This window comes from Nymphaea colorata, chromosome 10, assembly GCF_008831285.2.
Source record: "Nymphaea colorata isolate Beijing-Zhang1983 chromosome 10, ASM883128v2, whole genome shotgun sequence".
NCBI lineage: Eukaryota > Viridiplantae > Streptophyta > Magnoliopsida > Nymphaeales > Nymphaeaceae > Nymphaea > Nymphaea colorata.
The window spans coordinates 20,105,865-20,123,688 of record NC_045147.1 but is presented as its reverse complement, the minus strand read 5'-3'; the positions used below and the strand labels follow the sequence as shown (position 1 = coordinate 20,123,688).

The window sequence follows — 17,824 nt, the reverse complement described above, 5'->3', positions numbered from 1 at the left end:
CGAATTTGAATTTAAGCAAATATTTGCAGCAAGTTTATTGGGAGAATCTGATTGCCCTAGTCTTTAAATTGATAGCTATGTAAAGCCTAGGCATTAATAATTTTTGGATTTCAGGGCATGCAAGCTGCCTCAAATTCGTACATCTTTTGTTGGATTAAAAAGGGGCCTTACTTTGAGTTGTGTGGCTCGAAATATTCAAATACCATGAATTTACAAGTTAATTAATTCGTATAAAATATCCCATACATTTGTTGTAAATCAATTGTTTGAATCTTATATTTGAAGTAATTGTTAGCCAAATTAAAGTTTTTTCAGCATTGCTTTGTTCTTGTCAACCTAAGGCATTCAAAATTGAGGAGGTTGAGAGTTGGACGCTGAATGTGTTTCTCTTAGCATATAAATTGTTTCTAGCCTTAGTTTTGCACATTACAAAAGAAAAAAAATATATTTGTAGGTTATTCCATTCACGCTTCCTTCATAAGAAAAACTATGTCAATTTTGGAGGATGTCACGGCAAAAAGAATAATGAGATGATCAAGTGCTAAAAAACGAAAGATGAATTGAACATATAATAGAATGCTAGCTCTATTTGTGAAAATAGACATGGCAAAAGGTTATCATATTAATTTATTGATAAGACAATGCGCATTATCATAAAAAAAAATCTTCATTCTCCTAATTACATAGTTTGGCTTAAACTTTTAATTTGAACTTATAGTTTGACTTAACTTTTAAGTTGAAAAGTCCAATTTATGAGGTATCCGAGTTGTCTACAAAGATGCGCTAATTCCCAACTATCTAGAGAGAAAAAACTTAATTTTGTTTATAACAAATGTTTGATAATAAGAAGATTGACTTGTTTATGTTCACATTCATAAAGCATGTATTATTGTTTCTATTGCCGGAACGAACAGTAGAACCGAATGCACAGCGCAGATGGTTCTATCTAGAGGATCATTTGGATATGGACTGCCCGATCTAACAGTGGGACCCGCTTTCCCGCGTCAGCCCTAGGATTTTTTGGACCAATTCCACCGCCTTACCCGAGTCATTGTGTTCCGATTTCTATCGTGCTCTGCTTCATCGCTTATTCGCAGTCGCAGCCTTGGTATTTAGGCATCGCTGTGCGGAGAAACAGGAGAGTTGAGTGAGAGGGAAAAGAGAGGGAGAGGCATGGCTGAAATGTATGGTTCAGGAGGCGGAGATCAATCCGCGCCCCCGAGGGGCCGCGGTGGTGGCTATGGCGGTGGTGGTGGCGGCGACGGCGGTGGCGGATATGGCGGTGGTTATCAGCAGCAACGTGGTACTGGGTCTAGCTAGGGTTTTTTTAATTTCTTTTCAAGATTTGTTTGTTGGAGTCGTTATCGGCTGCTCTTTATGTCACTCGTTTGTTGTCTCTAACCGGAGGTTATGGCTCTGATATGCAGGTGGTGGAGGATACGGTGGTGGAGGCGGGGGCGGGGGCGGTGGTGGGTATAACCGTAATGGCGGAGGCGGAGGCGGAGGCGGAGGAGGGTTTGATCGTGGTGGAAGCGGTGGTGGGGGGTTTGATCGCGGTGGCGGAGGCCGCGGCGGCGGAGGTTTCAGAGGAGGAAGAGGCGGCGGCTCTGGCCGAGATGGCGATTGGCGTTGCCCTAATCCAGGGTTCCTTTCTCTCTCTCTCTCTATCTCTTCACTGATAGATGCATAGTTTCACGATTTTGCTGGTTTCGTTTCTAACAAAAATTTGGGGGAATTGTTGTAGGTGTGGAAATCTGAATTTTGCCAGGAGAACTGAGTGTAATAAATGTGGCGCACCCTCCCCTGGTGGATCTGGTGATCGCGGTGGCGCTGGTGGGGGGTATAATCGGGGAGGAAGTGGAGGTGGTGGTGGTTACAGTGGGAATCGCGGTGGTCGCGGCGGTGGCGGAGGTCGCGGTGGTGGTGGTTATGGCGGTGGCGGTGGCGGTAACTATGGTGCCGGTGGAGGAGGGGGAGGCAACTATGGCAGCGGCGGCGGTTCTGGCGGTAACTACGGCAGTGGTGGCGGTGCTGGCGGTAACTACGGCAGTGGTGGCGGTGCTGGCGGTACCTATGGTAGTGGCGGAAGAGGCGATTCTTATAGTGGATATGACAGGGATGATGGGTCGTACGGTCAAGTTCAACCACCTGCACCACCTTCTTACGGAAGTGATGGGAGCGGTGGTGCTGGAGGAGGAAACTATCCTCCTCCTCCGGCTGGCCCTCCCTCTTATGGCGCTCCCGCTCCACCGAGTTATGGAGCTACTATTCCTCCTCCTGGAGGGTATGGTGCCTCATTGAATCCGTATCCAGCACCAAATAGCTATGGCGGTCCACCTGGTGGGAATTTTGGCAGAGGAGAGCCGCCCGCATCTGGATATGATGGTTATGGCCAAGACAAAGTAGGCGGCGGCTATGGTGCGCCAAGGCCAGTTCCTGGTCGTGATGATTCACGGAACTCTGGTGGAAGCTATGGTGCACCAGCCGATCCACCTGCGGCTGCAAAGGTGAAGCAGTGCGATGAAAATTGCGGTGATACTTGCGATAACTCTCGGATATATATTTCAAACTTACCTCCAGATGTAACGTCGGATGAACTAAGAGAGCTTTTTGGGGGATTGGACAGGTAGCTTTCTCTGTAGCCATCTCTCATTCTTCGAAATGCTTAGTTTTCTGGTTGCAATAATTGACTTTTGGTATCTTAATTGTTCACGAGAATTAGACGTCACTAGAATTCATTCCTTGAGCTCCCGGTCCCTTTCTTCGGGGTCAGATATTCATTTTTGAACATCAGATTTGTTCAGGAGAGTTGGATATTATTGAAATGCTGACTGCCTTTCTTTTCATTAGCTAAAATGGATTAGTTGAATACAATAGACCGATTATTTTATGTTATTAATGCTTTTGTTTGCTTTCTGGAATTTATATCCACAAGTCCACATGATTCTCTTGCCTAAATGGCCTAAATTCATACTGCTCTCGCATATTTCTATTTGTCATGGAATCCTTAAAATGCTGTTGGATTCCTCCAGATATATAAAAAAGACCTAAATTGTTACATTATTTATCTCGTTGTTAAAGTATGACAAGGTCCTATTTGAACTATTTTTTTAACTAGATGCATCTGGCAGGGTTGATGCCATTCTTTTTGAATAGTTGCATTCACTGGATCGTCTTTGATTATCTCTTAACTTTGGTTTTTGTTATTTTTATTGTTTGTCTGTCTGCATATTTTTTGGTTGCGTCCATGTCATCAATTATTTAGTCTTGTCGATACCATTTGCACTCATGTTGATGCCATTTGCCTGATTGCTGTGCTGCTGCGTGCAAAAAAATTTCTCCAGTGGTGGGAAGATTATCACAAATTCATCAATGTTTGTCAAGCATCTTTAATTTTGGATTGCTGTAGGTTTAATTTCCTTATGTTAAATCGCTTGAGAAAGGTTATGACTTCTAAATCTTGGATAGATAAAAATTGAGTCATTTGGATTTCTTGTATATTTTGAACTTAAGATTTGCATTTTTGGTGGATTTTTGGTAAAAGGTGAAACCCTTTGCTTTTCTTGAAAATGGTATTCCTGGTGCACTTCTAGTTCGTTTCAGTGCTATATTGAATGGCTCGAGGTTGAATTGCAATTGATCTATTTCTGGTTTGTCTGCAAATACTTGTTTATTTTATCTGATTAATGCTATGCTCATGTTTATCTGCATTTCTGCTTGTGTTGTTCTCATGTTATTGAAAACGAGTTGCTGATATTAATATTACTATTTACTGCATGTAGTGGTAAAAGTCATGCCATCTGATTGTTGCTCACTTTATATTTCCTATCTCATAGTTTAGGTTTGTTCTTCATTTTTTCCTCCTCAATATTTTGGCCTGAATTGATGGAGCTGACTACTTTTTGTTTCGTGCACTATATAGGTTGGAAGAATAAAACAGAAACGTGGGTATAAAGATCAATGGCCTTGGAACATCAAGATCTACACTGATGAATATGGCAACAGCAAAGGGGATGCGGTCCTCTCTTATGAGGATCCTTCTGCAGCCCATTCTGCTGGTGGCTTCTACAACAGTGAGTACTTGCAAACAATGCCTTCTGCAAGTTTTGTTTGTTTTGTAGATAGATTTGCTTACGGACGCATATTTTTTCAGATTATGAGATGAGGGGCTACAGAATCAATGTTGCAATGGCAGAGAAGTCTGCACCAAGGGCTCCACCTGCTTATGGTCATGGGTACGTGTTATTATGGCTTCTTTGTGCATGCATGGATTTCCTGCACCATTATGTCATGCGCAAACTGTTGCTTGGTAGATTCTAAGAAAATCTTCATTGTTTCTTTCTTTGAGTTTTTTTTATTATTTTATTTTATTTTTTTTATTTTGGGGTCTAGATTCTGTAAGAGGCTAAAGGGAGACGATTTTAAATAGCTGGACTTAATGACATTGTCACAAATATTGTTTTTGGATTTTGAGTATAAAATAGCGAGGTTTTTTCTCGGGTAATATGTGGCAAAGTTGTTTTTCTTGGAAAAGTCTCATCAATTTTTTTGGAGAAGTTAAACAACTAAAAATAAAATATGAAAAATGTGAAACTAAAATTCTGGTAACTGAAAAATGTGAAAAACGCGCAACAAATGCAAAAAATGAATAAATAATGGATATGACATGTTTTTTTTTGCATTTTTTTTCATTTTGGTGCTTTGTTTATAAAAATTGCCTTTTCCCTTTCTTTATGGCTGACTTGTTTTTACATTTTTTTCGTGTTTTTTTTTTCAATTGAGACACACTTTCTGTGAGACTAGTTTATGTTGGTCGTTATTATGGGCCCTTGGCTTATGTTCTGCTTATGCAGGTTGTAGGGTACCTAGTATTTAGTCGGTACTCCCAGTTTGTGTGAGCTAGATCATGGTTCTACGACGGCTACAAGTGTGCTATTGTAGCATCTTATTCTAGCTTTAGAGAATTTCTTTATTCGAAATGCCTGCTGAATAATGTACAGCAATCACAAGGATCTCCCTCGATGCTGTTGATGCTCTTGATATGCAATCAAAGGGAGGCATACTAAATTCCTTGTCACTGAATACTGCTAAGACTCCCTTCTGTGCCTATATAATGGTCGTGTACTCCCCTTTCAAGCCTGACGCTTAGGAAATTAAAACCAGTCCAAGGTCATGCCAAGAGGAGATGCTATATAGACTTGTTAATAAGGTTCATTACATGATGTACAATACCGCAATTTCTGCACTGTCAAAATATTTCTTTCAATACTTGGACAGTTTGCTGTTCTTAATTATAAGTTAGAAGTCAATTTGCTGTATTTTTTTCAGTAAAGCAAGGGGCTTGGGTCAGGGAATGGGGATAAAAATTTTTAAGAACACAAAAAATTTGAAGGAAATATCATAGTCTTTGTTCTCTACAGTTGCAGGACATGTCAGATATACATCCATGGTATAGACGTGCTTTGTATGATATGATTTGTAAACTAGACCATGTGTTGTTTAAAACATGGTTCAAACATGCTTTCTTTTACTAATAAAAGTTGCAAATACGTCAGATATTCACAAATATAATTTAGAAGGAATATCTTTAGAAGTATGTCATAATTCATAAATAATCAAAATCACAAAGAGATTGAAGAAACGTGAACATGTGATGTTGATCAAATAACCTAGAAAATATGGAACAAGAATCAACTTACAAAAACGATCATAAACGTGGTGTCTCTTGTTAATTTTTCATGTTGATCAAGTGCAGGTATTCCTTTTTTTGTTTGTTTTTTTTTTTTAATGTTAGGACGATAATGTTCTGTCAAATGAGGTAGCTATGGTAAATTGCTTGTCAAATTAAAGGTTCTAGCCACCCAAAAATACTATTACTACGATTTAAGACCCGCATGGTTCGTTTAGTTTTTTTTGGAACATGTGATCATACTGTCGAAATAGTAATTTCAAGGATAAAAATCAGCTGACTGTATGAAACAGTTCAGGAATTGATATGATTTTTATTGTGGGCATTGTGATGCAAGGTGTTACCTTTAGTGCGTAGTCATTGCAGAGTATCCATATAAATACAAAATAAGAATTTTGATAGCTGTACTAAGACCTGTTTGGGTAAGATGATGGTGAAGAGTTCAGACTTGAGAATTCTGATAGCTATACTGAATTCAGTTAGAACTTGGTACAGTTTTGATGCTTTTAACCTTTACTAGTTGATTCAGATTTGATTTGTTTATACTTGTTGATATAGTGTTCAGATTGAGCTGTATTTCCTTCAATGTGCCCATCTTTTGGAATTCATAAACATGTTAATGGGAGAACATTTGTTAACCTTAAGAGGTCCAGCGAATATGCAAATGTAACTGCATATTGCTATAGAGTCAGTTTTATTGGTTTATGTTTTTAGCCCTTCTTAGGGCAGGTTTGACTTGTCCATAGGAGAGTAGATATTGTTACTGTTTGTGATGAAAAGTGTATATGCTTCCTAAATATCACGTCTGGTGATCGGTCAACTGGATATGTAATTTGATGATCTAAAGAGGTGCCCAAGCGTCCTTTGATTATGACTTAATGGTTCGATAAATTGTTGTCCCCTACTCGTTTGATTCTGTTGTCGAATGGGTAGTCCACTAAGCTGCTCGCTGGCTTTCCTGGATATTTTTGATGCCATTTTAATTCCCCTGTTCTCTTTCACATTCTTGTCGAGGTAATCTCTAGCTCGTCTCCAACCTTTAGCTGGTTAAGAGTTTTTCTTAATCAGGTAAACAAGTGTAAGGATTTTCATTTCATCTGTCTCAACAGGGGTAGAGGTGGTGGCTATGGTGGTGGTGATCGACGCAGGGATAATTATAGAGATGGTGGTGCTGGAGGGCCTGATAGGCATGGTCATGGCGGGCAGCGTTCTCGACCTTACTAAACATCTAAGCATTCATGTATACTATGAAAGTTTCTATCTTATGCTTGTTCAAGTTGTATTCAAATGAGGGCATAAGGTAGGTTGGGTGCACCATCAGAGCAAACGGCTTCCTTTTGATTCTAGTTGTTGAAGGGATTTTAGCTTGAGATTAATTGACTGCATGTGGATGTTTTTATAGAGGCAAGTGGAATACCTCGAATGTGCTGCTTAGGTTGAGAATTGAGATATTCAGGTGAGTGCTGATTTTTTAAGTGTATTGTGTATGAGTCGTGCTTGTCTATGGCCACGTCCTGCTTTTTTGGTTCATGCATGCATGTATGCATCCTTTCATCTTGACGTGCATTTATTCATGCGTTTTTTGATCTAGGAATTCCTGATAACGTTTTGACAATGTGAAACTTCACTATGATGCAATGATCATCACTAGTAACAGCAGATGGGAGGGAGGATGAAAGCCTAAACTAATAGACCAGCCATCATCATCATGATCGTCGTCGTTCACAAGGAGGCAACTTATGCATGTAGGAGCTCCAGTGATGCTTTGACAATGTCAGGCTTCAAACTTTTGTGGGGAGATTTAGTAACAGAGGAAGGGAAGGAGGACAAATGCTTAGGAACTAGTGTCCCAGCCACTGCCGAGATTGTCCATTGGTTATTCGCATTTGATGATTTTTTTGGAGGACACTGAAAAGATAGTTCCTGATCATCTTTCACATGTCTGCCGGCTAGTGCCGGCTGGCTGATGAGCCTGAGTCTGCAAAGTTCTTGTATGTCAAAGTTTGTGGCCATAAAAAGAGGGGTAGAAGGGGTTCGGCTTCCGTGTTTTGCAAGCGTTTTTTATGTTTTGCTAATTAGCAGTAGCAGCGGGTTGACCTTTTCGCTCTTTCCCCTTCTGTGGAAGGAAGGTGTACACAAATTGGTGGTGCACCTACTTGTTTAGATAAATGGGAGAGCAATCTTACCATCTTAGGTGTTTTGTCCGGAGATGAAAAAGTGGCAAGATGTGTTTCGTTTGCCTTGCGGAGAAAATCTCACTATAGCAATTGGTTACTGAAAAGGAGAAAGTGTACTTTGCTGTTTGTCCGACGCATTATTGGTTGGGCGCTGATGTATCTTACTAGATCGATGGGACCGAACGAAAGTAATCGGGTGCTGCCGAACTGGTAGGATCCTTTTTGTCTTCTGAAATTTAGTATTAGTCTAGTCGTTAATTCAACAAACTTGGAATCGTCGGCTCGTGAGGTGAATGCTCTGTTGGTTCTTGCTTATTCTGTTAATAAAGAAATTGAGGCTTCGTGCATTGGAAGAAAACTGAGGTTTTGACAAGCAGTTTATCTATATCAAATTCTAGGCTTCCGTAATATTGAAGGTTCAACTGTAACCCCTGGCCAGTTAGACGGCTGCTAAACCATACGGCCTTGTTGTAGGGTGACATGCCCCCTTGATGTACAAACGGGAAATTTGGATATGTATCTGCTTTCATATTACTTGTTCTGTCACTGCAGATTTTTCTCCTTTACGTGAATGTAATTGTAAGTGAAATTATCTTAAGGTATCTGAGAAAATCGCTCATGAAAGGGTACCGGCTATGGCGATGAAGTGTAAAAGCTGTTTAAATTCTTGTAATGTTGATATGGGAGGGTAATATGGTTTTTTGAAAAAGGGGCCTGAGATTGTAAGGGATAACGGAACCGCTTCACGTTTTTGGAAATGTGATAGATTTACAGAGTTTCGGAGTGAGCTGTGTCAGACAACCTCTAGATCATTCCGGGTAGGGTTTAAAAAAAAAAAAACATCAAGATAAGCTCTCTGGTTTCATGCCGAAGTTCGAAAATTTCATATCTAGTCATTTTTTTTAATCTTTCGCTTATAGTCTTGGCAATTAAATGCAGAACATTTTGGATGTCAGTCACATTTTAAATAGTTCGAAAGAGTATTGTCTCTCAAGTCTCAACACCCGACTATGTCGTCGCACAGTCTTCTGATCCATTTTAGTGGGCGTATGTGCGAGAATGGGAAACTTATATTTGGAACTTCCGCGAATTTCTTCCGCAACAATCTCGAATGTGTAACGAAGTTTTCGGTGATATGTTTTTGTTAGATAGTCAAATAGTGTCATTATTTTGGTGAAACATTATTTCTTTGATGCTGTGGTTGGACCAGTGTTGTCGGAATGGACCTGGGTTGGCAGACTCAAATAGCATCGGCATGAGCAGTGGTCGAATTTGATTTGATTGTGGATTTGAGATTGCCACGTGCTGAGTATTGTATACTTTTGATGTACTCGAGTTTATTTTCTTAACCATTTGTTTCTTATTAAGAAGACGGCCCTTCAATATTTTTGGCTGGTTCACAACCAACTTGTTTTCTCAAATGCTGGTTTGGTTTGCATTTGGTTTCTCAAATGCTGCTTGTTTTGGCTTCCCGTATTAGACGGTCGGACACAACTGGATCCGGCGGACATGCACAAAGTGGGAATACATTGCGAGGCGGGGTTGTTACTATGGGCTATAAGAACCGAGTTCATGATTCTTCCAAATTTTAGACTTAAGACCTAAGTCATGAACTGAACTGAAGTCTTCGTTATGCTTCAGACCTATAGAGCTCTTGTTGGAAATCTTAAAGGGCTGTGACTTAAGTGGATGGGCTGGTGAGTGGTGAAAGTTTGGTTGCCCTTTTGATTTCATTCGGCGCTACTCTTCTTAATTGCAATGAATGGAGCGTGTGGTATTTTGATTGATGGAGTACACCATTGCCGCCCAACTCAGAAGACATCTTTGTTCATGAGCATCACCGTCCTTGGAACCTTAGAAGATGATCCATTAATTGATGATGCAAAAAGGTTGCAGTTTATCTTATTATTATTATTTTATTAGTTACACAAGGAAGTGCAATTACACATCTTATTTGTGTAATTAAAGCGTTGCATGCTTTCGTCTCGTCCGTTCTGATTTGTGTTGGCCTACGTATCGATGGTGGACATTAATGCAAACGGGCTCTGTGGCAGCTGCTTTTTTTCGTAAACGAAAGAAGGGGATCGTCGAGTTTTCAATGAGCAAAGGGGAAGGAGTTGGCGAGCAAATTTCCTTCTTTTGTGTGTGTGTGAGAGAGAGAGAGTAGTGGCTGCCCACGAACTCAGCGGGTCAACAGGCGTTCCCCTCCTTACCCTCGTTTAAAAACCAGAACGGAAAATTTGTAGTCGATCACCACAACGTGCCCCCTCTCCCTCTCACCTTCCCTTTCTCTCTCTCTTGCTGTTGGTTGATAGAAGGTGGCCGTTTCATTTCCTTTCGTTCTCATCCCCGCAAATCTCTCTCTCTTTTCTCTCTCTCTCTGGTTACCATTGCCATCAGCTGATGCTCTTCCATTTCCATGTAAAATTCTGATCAATATTCTTGCCATATTACCTATATTGCGAGCCATTGATCATTTCGGAGTCTCTTTCTTGTTTCTGTCGCTGAACATGGCCGTCTGGATTCCTTTCCTGTGACAACGTTGGGCTAAAAGTAAGGGAGGAGCAACCACAGCAACAGAGCCACCACCCTCAAATGGACACGCCTGACAAATCTTCCCCGGTTGCCGGCAAGTCAGCGGGCAAGCTGACCCCAGCCCCTAGACTTCGGTCGGTGTCGTTCAGCGAAAAGGACGTCGAGGAATGGGAGCATCAGAATTACGATGAGCCTCTCGGTGACCAGGGGAAAGAGAGGGAAGAGGAAGATGGGGCTCTCGATCTCGCCTCGGAGGAGCTCGGAGCTTTCCTCTCCGGCCTCGACCTGGCCGGTGGCGCCGATATCCCCGATTGCGCCGAGCGGTTTGTTGATGGCCTCGCGAGGAGGATAGCGACGTACGAGACCGGCGCCGAGAAGATCGACTGGCGTCGGGATTCCAGTTCGTTTCTCGCGCTCGTGGCGCGCCTCAGGGCCTTGGTCGAAGCGCTGTCGTCGGGGAAGGGGAGCGGTTCGCCGCTTGCCGATCAAGCAGGGGCAGTTCTCAAGCGAGCCATGTCGTTCCTCGAGGAGGAATTCCGGACTATTCTCGAGGAGCAATCGAACTGCGAGGACGAGGGACCGGAACCCGCTGATCGTAGCCCGATGCCCACGGCGCCAGGGTCGCCAGAAAACGCCAAATCTGTCCCTTATGAACCGTACCCGCCTGAGACGGCGGCTATTCTTGGGCAGATATCTAAGGTCATGACGGAGTCGGGCTACGATACAGAGTGCCGCCAGGTCTACAGCATCGCCCGCAAGGCCTTCCTGGAGGAGGCCATCTCGGAGAAGATGGGAATCGAGCGAGTCGGAATAGAGGAGGTGCAAAAGATGCCGTGGGACGCTCTAGAATTGGAGATCGCTAAGTGGGTGCGTGCCTTCCGCCGGTGTCTCGGCGTCTACCTCGCCGGCGAGCGCCGCCTCTGCAATTCTGTCTTCTCCGACTCGACGCCCGTCTCCCAGTCCCTCTTCGCCAACCTCGCCCGCGGCGTCGTGATCCACCTCTTGAACTTCGCTGAGGCCGTCGCCATGACCCGCCGGTCCACCGAGAGACTCTTCAAGTTTCTAGACATGTACGAGGCGTTCCGAGACGGACGTTCTCTCGTCACGGAGCTCTTCGACAGTGAGCCGTGTTCCGAGATCAGGTCCGGTATCGATTCGGCTCGGAAGAGAATTGGCGAGGCTGCCGTCGCCATCTTCGGCGAGCTGGAGAGCTCCATACAGGGCGAATCGGCCAAGACGCCTGTACCTGGAGGAGCGGTTCACCCGCTCACCCGGTACGTGATGAACTACCTGAAGCTGGCGTGCGAGTACAAAGAGACGCTAACAGAGGCCTTTGAGGAATGTCACCCGGAGCGAGACGAATCGGAGTCGAGGTCGGCTCTCTCCGTGGAGGTTCTAGGATTAATGGAGCTACTCGATGCCAATCTAGAGGCTAAGTCCAAGCTCTACAAGGACCAATCTCTGAGCTACATTTTCTTAATGAACAATGGCAGGTATATAGTGCAGAAGGTGAAGGGTTCAGAGATATACAGCCTTCTTGGTGATGATTGGTACAGGAAGAGGTCCTATGTGATGAGACAGTACCACAAGAACTACCAGAGAGAGACATGGGGGAAGGTCTTGGCGTGCTTTAGAGATGAAGGGTTGCATGTTGGTGGCGGTGGCGGTGGTGCCGGAAGAGGTGGTAACAGCGGTCCTATTTCAAAGCCCGCACTAAAGGAGCGGTTCAAGGTCTTCAATGCCATGTTTGAGGAGATACACAAGACTCAGTCCTCTTGGGTCGTAAGCGATGAGCAGCTACAGTCAGAACTCAGGGTGTCCATATCTGCTGTGGTGATACCGGCGTACAGATCCTTCTTGGGGAGGTTCAGGCAGTATCTGGAGGGCGGGAGGCAGAGTGACAAGTACCTCAAGTATGGCCCTGAGGATCTGGAGACGCTCATCGATGAGTTGTTTGAAGGCACTCCTGCCTCCATGAACAAGAGGAGGGGGTGACGATATAACAGTAGTGGCATGATTCATGGTGGTGAGGATGATGTTAGAAAGAGAAAATTGATTTGAGAGGTTGGACTTTCAAATCATTGGCTCTTTACTTTTCCCTTTTCTCTACAACCGTTGTTCTGATCTTTTTGGATTAATATGTAAGTATACTTTTTGTATTCCATGATGTCGTTTGGCAGATCACTTTTGTTCATATTGTCTGAAATGGATACAGGTATTTGTACGAAAAGATATGCTTTCTTAGTGGTATAGTTTCACTGAAGATGCATTCAGATGAACTGCTTGGAGTTTATAGATAAATGATGAGGAATGTGATTTTTTCAGATAGATATTCTGAACTAAAACATAAGCAAATTAATTCGCAGACAATATTAGACTGTACTATACTGTCTTCTTTCATAAGAAATCAATTGAAAATTTGCACATATTCTTCTTTTATGAAACTACAAATTAAAAAAAAAAAACTTCATGATTACAGTATCACAAAATGTTCAGTTGATTCTTTCAAAGGCGACATTGAATGCCGACTGTGACAATAAGAAAATTAGCCGGGTGAAGGTCGGCATGGGACCTGTGAGAAGTTGGCCAGAATAGTAGAGGATGAAATCCGATCCTTCGATGTCGACGGTGGACACTAACACAAATATAGATATGTTCATTTGAAGTCCCAATTCTGATGCTTAATGTTTCTCCAACTATTCATTGTTTATATATCAACATGTACTTGTGGCCGACGACCGTAGTAGCTTATACCGACATGCTGTTCATGTACATATAAGCTCAAATTAGGATAAACTGATAATTACTTCATGGTTGGCATGATGCTTCTATTATTTCCTTTTGAAATTGACTTCGAAGTTATTCTTTGAGCCATTTTTAAGTCATACCCATTTTTAGCATTGAAAATGTTTCAACCTATAGACATATATTGTTAGACAATCCATTCAAAGGAATCGTAAAAATACAATCACCATTTCATCATCTAAATTCTATGTCCACACAAAGACATAAAATATTTGGTTTTGATTTTCTTCGTTGCAAGATCCTAATCGTAATTATATGGTATGATTATACTTAGTCATATAAATAAAGCGATTAATTTAAAAGTGTTTAAATTTAAGTGTGTATTCTTGTTAGTTACCAAAAAGTTAACGCCTCTTTCCGTAAAATTTTGTCATAGTAATGTTTGATAGTAAAAACTAAAAGCACCCCTAACTTTCGTCTACTTGAATAAGAATTTAACTTTGAAAGATATTTGAAGACAGTAACAGTTTAATAGCCAGAGTGTGCTCAAACCCCGGTTTGACTGCTAGAAAATAATGGTCAAATATAGCTCTTTGCCGAATACTACATTTTCCGATTTTATGCTGGATATTATGACCGCGCTTCCGTCATCTCCTCTGCCTCCCTCTTTCTCTCTCTTTGATGGACTTTCAGAGAGGAGAAGCCAAGGCAGACCTTCCATAGGAAATTCCTAGCTATTGATATTCTGCTGGATGGAGCTTGATCTCCATAAAACTCCTTTTCCCATCTTCGGGCCGCCGCCTTCTGCACTCGAAATCCCAATCCCCCGGCTTTCCTTCGGTCCCCATCATCTTCCATGGCCGATGCCGTCCTCGCAGGCGGCAAGGGCGTGGAGCGGGTCTCTCACGACGGGCTGAAATTCTGGCAATTCATGGTCGCCGGGTCGATCGCCGGCTGCACGGAGCACGTGGCGATGTTCCCCGTCGACACCCTGAAGACTCGCTTGCAGGTGCCGGCCGCCGGGTCAGCCATCTCCATCCAGCAGGCGCTCCGCTCCATCGTGAAACTCGAAGGCCCACTCGGGCTTTACCGAGGCGTTGTCCCCATGATTCTCGGCGCGGGGCCGGCCCATGCCGTTTACTTCTCCGTTTACGAGCTGTGTAAGTCGCTCCTTGGTGGGAATTTGTCGGGGCACCACCCGTTCGTACACGCGCTTTCCGGCGTGGCTGCTACAGTGGCGAGCGATGCGGTTTTCACCCCTATGGATGTGGTGAAGCAGAGGCTGCAGGTCGAGAGCAGCCCGTACAGAGGTTTGGCGGATTGCATTCGGAGGATAATGAGGGAAGAGGGACTGAAGGGCTTCTATGCTTCGTACAAGACCACCATCTTGATGAACGCTCCTTTTACTGCCGTTCATTTCGCAACCTATGAGGCTGTAAAAAGGGTGCTCATGGAGATTAGCCCCGGAAGCGCGAGCGAGGAGCGGCTTCTCTTTCACCTGACGGCCGGGGCAGCTGCGGGAGCGCTTGCCGGTGTCGTTACGACGCCTTTGGATGTCGTGAAGACGCGGTTGCAATGCCAGGTATGGTTGGCGATGAGGGTAGACTTCAAATTTTGTATTTTGTGCAATCTGTTTTTCAGGGCTAGTAAATGAAAGCGTTTTTGTCATGAGTCTGGTTTATTGGAAATTCCATATTGCTGGACTGTTGGATGCTTCCTGTGTTAATTAGGTAGTCTAGTTCTGATTTTTGGTAGAGAATGCAGATTTTGCTTGTTTTTTGGTTACATTAGCTCCTTCTTTCGATCTTATGAATTTGTTTAATGTCCAGGCTTCTTTTCATGTGGGTAATAAGACGGTGTCAGGCTATGATGGATGTTCATTAACGTTGTAATAGGCTAAAAAAACTTAATAATATTGGTCAGTTGACTGATCTGTTTAACATCCATTCCTTTGCTTTTTAAGCAGACGACGGGGTCGTACGAAACCCAGGCGTGCAACTTTCCACCCAGGTGGTTTTCCTGTGTAATAAATTGAAAAAACTTAATGATATTGGTCGATACTCGATTAGCTGATCTGCTGAACATCCATTTCATTGCTTTTTAAGCAGGCAGTGATGCCTTTGGGCACTTACATGTAAATAGTGGTAATGACAATGCAGATTAATTTCTCAACCCAGGTGTGGTTTTTCTATGTAAGAAAATGAAAAAGCATAATAATGTTGATTGATTTGCTAATCTGCTTAACATCCCTCTTTGTTGTTCTGTAAGCAGGCAGTGGTGCCTTTGGCACATTTTTAGATGAATAATGTCCGTGGCAATGTGATAATTTGGAGTCTAGATGATGGTATCATGTTCCTCTGTTTCTGTTGTCTGTTTGGGAGGAAGAAGCTTTGGTATTAGCCATCAAGGCAAGAGACACATAGCTGGCCTTCTGCTCGCTATTTCACGTCCTTGGGAATTTGACTGTTCAGTGATATGATGCAGATGTTATTTGCTCTAACCTCTTAATAGCAGTTACCATGCGTGCTATTTCATGGAATTCTTTCATTGATGTGTCTAGCTGGCCTCCAGGCATACAGTTATGCATAAAGTTGCAGCAATTAAGTTTGTCAACCTTGTAACACAAAACCTGCTAAAATAGAAAGGAATGGCCGTCTAGATGAACACTTCTGGTAGCTCACATTATGAAAATTATTTTAATTTTGTTCTTGGTCGCATGGTACTGTATTTAGCTTGAAAGCGAGGAGTATGGACTGTCTTTGCATTTGGAGAAGTGCACTAATGGAGTGCTGGTTGAAGTGTTGGTTGGAATATGTTAATAATTTTGATTGAAATATGTACAAATGCTTTAGGACTATTGCGCTGCCCCTGCAAAAAAATGCATTTAAGATGGAAGGTAGAGTTTTAGGCTGTTGTGATTGTTTGCTTAACTGTTACTGGGAGCACATTCATAGTGTACATGACAACATTTCTTATTTTGTTGCAATATTGTGATCAAGGATCTCAATTCCCATGTTTTGCTTTCCAACAGAGTTTCTCTCTGGAATACTGTCATGATTCCATCAACCCTACCAGTTGTTCCTGTTGATTCCTTTTGGGTTTTCTTTTTTTTCTTTTTTCTTTTTTGTGGGGGGAGGGGGGAGGGAAGAGAGAGAGAATGACAGGTCTAATTTTATCTCTTGTGCGTATTCTTTCATCTTGAACATATAGTTCTTGTATTTCCTGTTTTTTTCTATCTTGCAGTATGAAAGAATATTATAATTTGATCGGTAATATAGAAATACATCTGGAGAAGGCACTGGGTCTTTGTGGGAGTTGACGGTAACGTGGTGCATTCGTATTGCTACATGCCATGATGAAAGAACACAAACAGATAATGTTTCGTGGAAACTTCTAAAGCAAGTCGCACGTGTCTAGCAGGGATATAATGTGTTGCTGTTGGATGATATGCTTTATGTTCTTGATGTTCACAAAATTTTCTACCTAGTTATAATGAGCAGGCCTCTTAATCTACTTTATGTCAGAAGCTGAAGATTTGTTATGCCGTCATAGGCCTGTGATGGTCACAAATTAGAAACTGCTCTTTTTCTTTTTCTTTTGTGCCAATAATCCTTATGTATGTGTCTCTTTGCGACGTTGCATTTCCAGAAGGGAGTAATTTTACATGATGTTTGGACGAACTTATTTATCTGACAAGGCCTTGTTACAAGGGTAATATGTTGCCAGATGGCTTCAGATACAAGTTTTTGCATCATTGTGGGTCGAGATATTGGGTTAATCTTGTTATGCTTACAGAAAAAAAAATTTTCTTTTTTGGGGGCAGGCTAATGCTACTGGTCATTGTATTTTTGGACATTTACTTGGTCAAGTTTATTTGTCCTTTGTGATCTCATTGCTCAAAGCTCCAACCAACTTTGGCACTTGCAAAACCAATTGCTCTCCAAAGTCGTGAATGTTTATGATAACCGAATGTTCTTTTCACTGTAGGGAGTTGGTGGCTGCGATAGATTCACCAGCAGTTCAATTGGGAACGTGATCAGACTGATCGTCCAAAAGGAGGGTTACACTGGTCTGACAAGAGGATGGAGGCCAAGAATGCTATTTCATGCGCCTGCTGCAGCCATCTGCTGGTCTACGTATGAAGCAGCCAAGACCTCCTTTCAAGAATTCAATCAGAACAGCAAAAGTTTGCCTTGAAAATGTGTCTACCAGTTGTATCAATTTTTGTATCTTAAAGTATATTGCAACCATCGTTTTAATGTTTCCCACACGGCTTGATACAGAGAATGTTGTCCTAATGTGACCACTTATTGCTTGAGGAATGAACTTATCTAGCATATGGATAGTTCATTCATGTATTTCTTTTTGCTTCGACGAAAATAAGTAGACATCTGGTTTCACTTGGGAAATGTTGTCGGGTTGTTTTAGTTGAACGGTGGAAGCCTTTAGAGACAATCTGGTTTCACTCGGGAAATGTTGTGGCGTTTTTCTAGTTGAACGGTAGAGCTTTAACGTACAGGTGAATCGGTGATTGTAGGCATTACGGCAAGAGGACGTATACCTTATAGGTGTGCTTCTAGTTTAACTGTGTTTTTTGGCTATCCACTTAGTGTTCGGCCATCTTGTTAACGTGGTTTCCAGGTTCTTACTGTGGCCGGTTTTCAGAATTCCAGTTTGT

The 17,824-nt window shown here is 42.4% G+C and overlaps 3 protein-coding genes across 3 annotated transcripts; all 3 read left to right on the top strand.

The window, feature by feature from the left end:
• The first annotated feature begins 1,079 nt into the window (after nt 1-1,079).
• Nucleotides 1,080-8,400, top strand: LOC116262312 (transcription initiation factor TFIID subunit 15b). The gene is made up of 8 exons (XM_050080172.1): nt 1,080-1,303; nt 1,428-1,644; nt 1,745-2,629; nt 3,266-3,374; nt 3,923-4,073; nt 4,154-4,235; nt 6,799-7,145; nt 7,281-8,400. The coding sequence occupies exons 1-7, from the start codon at nt 1,174-1,176 to the stop codon at nt 6,911-6,913; spliced, it is 1,689 nt and encodes a 562-aa protein (XP_049936129.1). The 5' UTR covers nt 1,080-1,173; the 3' UTR covers nt 6,914-7,145; nt 7,281-8,400.
• A 1,471-nt stretch (nt 8,401-9,871) lies between these two features.
• Nucleotides 9,872-12,560, top strand: LOC116261960 (exocyst complex component EXO70B1-like). The gene has a single exon (XM_031640922.2). The coding sequence runs from the start codon at nt 10,462-10,464 to the stop codon at nt 12,394-12,396; it is 1,935 nt and encodes a 644-aa protein (XP_031496782.1). The 5' UTR covers nt 9,872-10,461; the 3' UTR covers nt 12,397-12,560.
• A 1,221-nt stretch (nt 12,561-13,781) lies between these two features.
• Nucleotides 13,782-17,579, top strand: LOC116261735 (uncharacterized). The gene is made up of 2 exons (XM_031640563.2): nt 13,782-14,728; nt 17,134-17,579. Exons 1-2 carry the CDS (start codon nt 14,003-14,005, stop codon nt 17,341-17,343), a joined length of 936 nt encoding a protein of 311 aa, XP_031496423.1. The 5' UTR covers nt 13,782-14,002; the 3' UTR covers nt 17,344-17,579.
• Nucleotides 17,580-17,824: the final 245 nt, after the last annotated feature.